The sequence below is a fragment of the Centruroides sculpturatus genome, unplaced genomic scaffold, assembly GCF_000671375.1.
Source record: "Centruroides sculpturatus isolate CEXI.00-Female unplaced genomic scaffold, Cexi_2.0 scaffold318, whole genome shotgun sequence".
Taxonomy (NCBI): Eukaryota; Metazoa; Arthropoda; class Arachnida; order Scorpiones; family Buthidae; genus Centruroides; species Centruroides sculpturatus.
The window spans coordinates 464,479-473,246 of NW_019384658.1; the positions used below are offsets into that span (position 1 = coordinate 464,479).

The following is an 8,768-nucleotide window of genomic DNA, read 5'->3' on the forward strand; positions in this document are numbered from 1 at the left end:
AATAAATCCCTTAGCTGAATTATGGTTATACAGTTTTTTATCATTCCTTAAATTTCTGAATATCATTGGTTGCGTCAATATACAATCTTGAGATTATTGGTTCTAGTTGCTTTCTTATGTATTTAAATTATATCCCGTTTTTAAGAAAACGGGATATAATTTAAAACCACTCTTTGTTTCTTGACTACCAATGCATTCTGACATTTTGCTGTTTGAAAGGTTCTGATCAACTTTTGAATCATTTCTATTGGATAACCCTGTTGTTCTGCAATCCTTACAACGTAATTCAGCTCTGTTACAGTGTCATTTATGCTGGTATAATGTGTATATGCCCTTCTTATCAAGGATCTAAATAAAGACTGCCAATCTGATGTGGAAAGAATCAACAGAGTTATGTGGAATTAAAGTGGGTTGAAAACAAGGTTTCCTGTATACCTTGGTCCAAATTTTGTCATATTTGAGAGATGAAAATGTCCAAAAAGTTTACCATTGTTTCACTCTCCTGGTCTAATTGTAGAAATAATCCGTAAAGGTTATCATTGATCACTTTCACAAATTGCTGCAGGTTTGGTTTTCTCTGCCACAAGATGAAAATATCATCAACATATCTAGTGTATAAGATGATAAAGTGTTGAAATTTGAGTAGAATGTTGTTTTCTAATTGTTGCACCATGAGCTCACAAAGTATTGCTGATGAGGGACTACCCATGGGTACTCCTCTTCCTTGTTCTCAAATTCAAAGAACGATGTATAACATACAAGATGTGCCAGTTCCAGTACAGTAATACCCTGAACTTACGCGATAGGTGGGACCGAGCGATAACCGCATAAGTCGAATTTGCGTAAGTCGGGGTATAATTTCGCAATTTGTGTAAAATCCAAGTCAGTTGTATATAAGCTAATAAATGTTCTCGTTAATCTTATCTCGTCTTTTGATTCATTCACGGTTAGAAGAAATCACCACATAGAGTCTTTCAAGTCTCCGTAGATATAACAAACACAGAAATAAATAACACAAAATAAATTGTAGCTATGTGTCAATTCCGCGCAACACGTCCGAACATGTAAGCTGAACAATAGTGTGGGGGAAGTGAGTAATCGAGAGTTGCGTGGCGCTCAAACAAAAGACAAATCGACGAGATTTGAAAATCGCGTAACTCCGGGTTCGCGTAAGTTGGGGTAGCGTAAGTCGAGGTATTACTGTATATGATTGTGATGTTTTCACGCATCATTGATGTTGGCAAACAGGAAGTCCCTTATTGCACAAAAACAAGAAGGTATTTTTATAGATGGATACATTGATTCAAAGACCATCATGTATTCATTGTCTACCAGAAAAATGGTATTGAAACATTCTATAACCTGCAGCAAGTTGTTAACTGACAGTGGATGGTAAGTAGTCTTAGCATGGGAGAATTTCACCATCTGTTTCTTGATCAAAAATGTTGGAAAATTACATTTTTCGATCACTAAATGTATTTGGTTTCCCAGGTTTTGTATCTTGGCAAATGCAAAAATTCTCGGTGTTTTTGGTGTGTGGACTGTGGAGCCATGCATATGTAAAAGTCGTGCCAAGGGAGTTGAAGTGAATCTACAGATTATACCATCCTTGACCACAAAAGATATTTGATGAATGTCTTGATTACTATTGTCCACATTTCCAAATGCAGAATTCAGAATATTATTAATTTCTGATGAATCATTGATATGATCAATGTCACTTTTGGAACCCTTATAGAGTCATTATCTAATTACTAATTATCATCAAAATCATTATCATTGTCTGTTTGCAAAGCATTCAGCAACTCATCTGTTGTAATATTTCTCCATCTGGGCATAAGGCCCAGATGGAGAAATATTACATACTGTTTGAATTTTACCAAGAAGACCAATACAGGGCCAATTTTACTATTAGATGAACTTAGGTCATCACCTAGGGCACCTAGCTAAACAATGACCTAAGTTCATCTAATGGTAAAATTGTAAATTGGCATAGTGGTAAGATATGGAGATGCCAGCCTTATTCAAACAAAAAAATAGATTGTTAAATCTTTTTGATTTTTAATTTTGGCAAAATACTGTCTAATTTAATTTTAAATAAAATATTTATTATTATAGTTTAATTTACATATTCTTAGAAATAAGACTAAAAAGAACAAGCAATTATTTACTGTGACATCATCACAATGCCAGGCTGCAATTTTTAATTTATTTAACTTAAAATATATGCTCTCTATCTCAAATTAGTAATGTCTTACCCCTGTACATCATACTTTTCCTGTTAACAATAAAGTTGTTCCAATCGTCTATCTAAATCCTTTCAAAGGAAAGTTTTGAATTGAAATAATGTGGTATAGATAATCAAAGCCTCCTGTCTCTGCGGTTTCCATATTTGGTCTCATCTTTCATCTATCTAACTCCATTCGCAAGATTAAGGAAAGACAGACAGACAATTTATAGGTCTACAGCAGGGGTGGCCAACACGTGGTGCATGCGCCAAACTTAGCGCATTGGACGATTAAAAGTGGCGCTTCAGTCGTTTCCGAGCAACATTGCCAGATTCGGCTTCATTGCATACACAATTCTGTGCAATCGACCTGTTGACCTTTTTTTTTTTTTGCTTGTACGTTACACTATGCATTCGTATTCACGTACACCACTGATGTCATATAGAACTACTTTATACGGGTAGTGTAGCTACCCGTGTAAGATAGTTCTCTTATAAATTATAGATTATAAATAGTTTCTTCTTAAAAATTGAAATACCTAATTAACGGGTGGCCGAAATTTTTCTCCGCCCCGGGCTGCTAACACTCATGGTACGCCACTGCGCATCTGAACTTGTCTATCAAAAACTTGGCACATGGTATGCAAAAGGTTGGCCACCCCTGGTCTACAGTTTTTTCAAATTGCAGCCCAACAACTAAAATTTAAGGTAAACTTTTTATTTTCCAATTATTGATACTGCAATTGCATCTATTGAAAAATTCAAGCACATGTTTACAATTAATAAAAAATTTGGTTTTCTTTCAAATATATAGGCCTATTAATTATAAAAATTACCTCAGAAAAACTGGTTTAAAAATGTTTGACATTGGAAAATTATTTAAAACACATTAATTCTAAAATTAGTTAGTTAATCTATTAAGTTACCTGTTTTCCCAGAACCACTTTCTCCACTGATGATGATACACTGATCATTATTTTGATCCCGTAATGATCGATATGAATCATCAGCAATTGCATATCTAATAAAAATAATGTTATTAAAATTAAAATTGTTTTAATAAACTAAAAAATTGTTGTAAAATGTTAATAATTATTAAATTATTAATAAAATAATAATTTTATATATTTTTCTTCTTTAAAAGAAGAAAATTAAATTCACTAATGTGAGAATCGAGGGGGCAAACGCTGTACCCCTCTTACAAGCTTCTCTGTCAGAGAATGGCTTATGTGGTAAACGAGTTTTAGGGTTAGCGAGGTCATGACACAGTGTCGGCCATACTCAAGGATGACACATAATTAAACATAAGAATATCATATTTAATAAACTATAAAATAATACACAGCGACTACAAAAGCGAATAGATACAAAAGTTGGAATTAGTGACAAAATTCCTAAGTTGTGACAATGATTACTTCGTTCTTGTCGATAGACCATCTAAGTTCTGGACCTTTCTCGGCCCCAAAATCCTTTAAGTTAAACTAACCTCAATCTAGCTTATAACCAAGAGAGACCTGAGAGAGAGAGAGAGTTTACAAATAGTCTAAAATAATACCTCTTGGTTCCCGAGCTCATGGTGTAGGATGTTGGTAAAAACATTCCTGGATCTGCAGAGTTTACCAGTAATCTTCCTTCTATTCAGGTCAGGATCATCTTAAGAGAGGGACGGCGATTATGGCGGGAAGGCAAGGATGGCAACAAACAAAATGGCAGTATATGTCTGGTGTCCCGTTGATGTCCGCCCTGAGGACCGTGTCCAAGCCCTTTTTATACCCGTTTTTGGGAGACCTGACTAATGCTATGTATGATGCAACCCGTTTAAATTTGCTTTGTGTCCAGGTTTTGTTTGTTAATTGTCAGAAATCAAAACATTTCTTTAAATTTATTGCCTCTTTCTATCTGTTATGATTACTCATTCTACTTCATAAATTTGATGATAACTGTCAAACCAACTGAATTAATTTCTGGAGGTGACTAAGGTCAAAGTCAGAGTTTGTCTTGCAACCTTAGCAATAATTGTTACCTTATATGGTCATCTTGATCGGCTTTATCATTTCCAAAACCAGATGATATAGGAAGTGTGTGGGTGGGTTCGGTTCGGACTCCTTTCGTTCATTTGACCTTTTGATATTTTCCCACTATGTCATAAAAAGAATTCTTAATTATGATTTCAGTATTCTTATTTCTAATTATTTCTTTTTCTTTATCCCCCCTTCAGATTCTCACACTAATACTTGGATTCTTATAACTATGATAAAGTTTGGCTTTTCTTTTATATACCATTTACTATTATTTTAATATTTACTTTAATAGAAACATCATGCAGGAAAATTGTATAGATTAAGATAAATACAGAGAGATTTTTAAAGTTTAATCATTTAAAAATTGTTACTAGTCAATAAGAATTCATTTTCTTGGTCTATTATATTCTGTTTAATAAACATTTCTCAGCAACAAAAGATGGTATTGATAATTCATTAACTATATTCATATATTTAAATATAGTCAACAAAAATTGTTAAAATAATTTTTTATCTGTTTTTAATGTATTAATATTTATTCTATGAATTACTTCTGTTACTATCAGGAGAATTTAATTTATATTACTTCTTTTATTCATTACATTTCAAGAGTAAATTGTAAAAAACTAAACCATTTATTGACAGTTTGTCATAGCAATCATAATTTTTTCAGAAAATAAAATTTTATTATACAAATTACCATAGTTATATGTGAATTCTTCCATATAATTTCTCTCATTATTTACATTTTTTCCAAACTGTTGGAGTTGCCTTATTCCAGCTATATAATTATTTTTCTGTTGCATAAACTATTCAAAAGCACAAATGCATATGAATCATTTTTTACATAGTAGTTTTTTGATCGTTGTAAACCAATTAAAATTACAGCAGCCTCATATCTTGTGAGTGGTGTCAATATTTCAGTACTTCTCAGCCCAACCTATGAAGAATATTGGTAGACACTTGATAGCAAACATTATCATGCATAATGATTGGTAATTCTTGCAACAGCTCAAGCTGTTTGCATTTTATAGCTATGCAAAGGTATACTGTAGAAAATTCTCAAAATATGAATGTGTAATAATATCACAATCCATACAAGTCATATGCAACAATTGCCATAAACTTGATGTTTCCAGACACTACTCATATCTTCTTGAATCAAGTTAATCAAAACATCTCACTCATTTCACCACTATTTAAACATTATTTCATATGATGAAGCCTAGATTTTATCTATAGAAACAATTCACTTGAGAAAAGCATCTCCTTTCCATAATGCTCAAAATGATTTGGGCTATATAACACATCATTGCCATTTTTGTACTTCAGTCAAATAATGTGGAACTTAATGAGATGCAATCTTCTGCATTTTCAATTCATTCTTAATAATTGTACAACTTTTTCATAACTACATCCTATCAATAAGAATAGCCTAAATTGACAAAAGTGTAACGTTTGTAATCAAATATAACTGATTATATTCAATGTTTTCTGACACCATACAGGTTATGCCTATAAATCAAAATTTATATGAGACTTAGAGTAACTGAGGTGAAGTTGGAGGTAATCAGAGTCAGTTGGAAATCAATCACTCAATACATTTAACTAAAATAATCTAAATATGTAAACAGGAACAGAATTGTTTAAATGATTAAACAGTTACATGAGCCTAACAGAGAAAGTTTGCAATTACTTCCATAAGACCAAGCTTAAAGAAATACTGTGTGAGCCGTTCACAGCCCGGCACACGTATTTGTAAAATCTAAGTGACTCGTACAACATGGAATTCATATAAAACGGAAAAATCAACAATCTTATAGGGGGGGTTGACTGTAATCTTGATTAAACATAATTTAAGATTAAAGAAAAATAGTCTTGTATTTTTCTTTGCCCTATGATGTTATAATATAAAAAGAATTAACTATACCAAAAATATCCACTTTTTTCAGGCTCATTTCGAATATTTGTTTAATCTAACTGATATATTAACAGTACAAGTAAAACGGCAAAACCGTATTTGAGACAAGACTAGAATGTCTCGGAGACTCACTACTAAGCAAAATCACTTTGACGCTCAAGGCGGGTCTGGTTCTCATTCTCCAATCTTCTTTAGTATTGCTACTTTTGGACACCATCGTTCAAACTTCACCGGCCACGACGACGAGGTCTTCCACAATGCATTTTCGATGAAATTAACCGTGTTTCTCAACGGGGGGCGATATCGCCCCCATGTGGGCGTTTTTCCATGTTCATTACATGGAAGCGATTACAGTAGTAACAATGGCGTAACAATATATATTTTGGGAGAGAAAAACAATTTTCTGGGCGATAAAGTAAAACATTATATTAAGAATAATTAGATATTTTATTCGTTATATCGTACAATAATTAAACAAATAACATTATAATAGTTATTAGTCTACTCAATGTAGTACGAATTTGGAGTTAGCCTTGTCCGTCGGCATCGGAATTTTGTAGTAAAGGGGACGATACTACGTAACGGTATTGAAGGGGGCGACGGTTCGTTAGAGGTTGAGAAACACTGAATTAACCTATCCAATTTCGAAATTTCTCTCCGTTGCGTGTCGGCCCGGGTTGAATTTTTTTCGATGCGTAACGAAACTTTCCCGTTTTTGAAAAAAATAATCGTGGCTATTGTATCGTCCGAAATTATTTTTTATTTTTATTTTGTACAAACAATATACAGTTTAACCCGATTATAACGTCATCGGATGTAACGACAACCCTAATATAACGTAAAATTTTTATCGGTCCCACGATTTTACTATACTAGATAATGTTAAAAAACCCACTTGTAACGACATAAAACCGTTTTAATGTCATATTTGAAGCACACTCAAATTTCAGTGGCGTAGCGTGGATGTCAGCCACCAGGGGCGGGGGAAAATTTCGCCGACCCCTTACTTAGGTATCTCAATTTAAAAGACTAAAATTCAATTTCGTCATAAGTAATGAAAAATTCCGTGCTCATTTCAATCGGTTCGAATCGTAGGTGCGACAAAAATATGAAATGAAATGGTTCAAATTTTTACAAGCTATATTATTTATTGCGAAATTTTGCCGCCCCCTAAAAGTGCCGCCCGAGGCGGGACGCCCCTGTCACCCCCACTACGCTACGCCACTGCCAAAGTTACAAAATTAGATTACAAATTTTATTTAAGGCTGTATACACACTAGGCGTTTTGCGTTGCGTTAAACGCGCGTTAGCAGCGTACACACCGCGCGTTAGCTCGGCGTTACACGACCGTTTAGTGATGCATACGCACTGGCTCAGTTTGGAAATGGACGTGAAAGTAATTGCTTGTGTGCCCCTCCTCCATCGTCGCTATAAAAGACGATGGCAGAGGCAAAGAGAATTTTGGGTGCACCCAAGATTACGAGATAGACTGACGCATGGAATGTTTGCGACGTTGTATCCAAAACTAAGACAAAATAAACCCAAGTTTTTTAATTCTTTTAAATTATCTATAAAATTCTTTGACAATGGTTGGTCTCTTTTAGATTTCATCAATAAATAGATCAGTATCGAAATGATCGTTCTCCATTTCGGCCAACGTACGTCCACTCTACCCGAAAACGCGCAATCGAATGTACTGTACAGTAACATGGCAGCACATATATCTCAAAGCGCTCGGCTGACGCCCGCAAAACGCGCGATCGAATGTACAGTAACATGGCAGCACATATATCTCAAAGCGCTCGGCTGACGCCCGCAAAACGCGCGTTTTAATAAAAATCTATAAGCGCGCGTTTGAGTGTGTACGCGTTTTTAAACGCGCGTTTAAAAACGCCTAGTGTGTACACAGCCTAACACTAGCTGTTACCCGCGGCTTCGCTCGCGCGGATTTTGCAAGCAAACCCTATTTACATTCAATATTTCAACAATCATAGTAATTGTTATTTAACACCTACCGCTGAGAATGATGAGAATCAAACGAACTGTTTTTAATTTGATAAATTTTCTGGAACGTTTACAATCGTTCTATAATCGAACCAATACGCAGAAAGAAATTCGAATTTAAAACGGTTCGAACATTTGGTTAAAAAATCGAAATATATAAAAATATTTATAAAAATGTCTGAAATGTTATCTATTTAATACCCTTAAGTACTCAATGAAGACTAAACGTAATTAATTAATTAAAAACAAAAAAATCTCATCTAAAATAGTACAATAGAAACCGTTCTTCCGGTTCTATCAAAACCAATAAAATAAGTTTTCCTACTTCTCTTTCTGTTATAGTCAGAAAAGCGACTTTTACAAGACAGTAGAAGACTAATGGTTTGGTGACAGATTGACATTGAGCATCGTATGTCTTCACTGTGGTACAAAATACTTGGCAAAGAAAGACATTCAATAACTCTTACAGGAATGTAGCTAATGATGAGATATCAGATACATCTCTAAAGAAAAATTTTTATCCATTCGCTTATATCAAATACTATTTTTTCTTGATTTATTTTCGAGATTTTCGGTTTTATACGCACCCGATTTT

General features: G+C 34.0%; 1 protein-coding gene across 1 annotated transcript in view; it reads right to left on the bottom strand.

Annotated features, from left to right (window-relative positions):
• Positions 1 to 8,768, bottom strand: part of LOC111626485 (unconventional myosin-Ib-like) — a 472,422-nt gene that overhangs the window by 340,483 nt on the left and 123,171 nt on the right. The window contains exon 4 of the mRNA XM_023369864.1: positions 3,154 to 3,248. Within this exon, the coding sequence (XP_023225632.1) occupies positions 3,154 to 3,248 (95 nt within the window). The remainder of the gene's footprint in view (positions 1 to 3,153; positions 3,249 to 8,768) is intronic.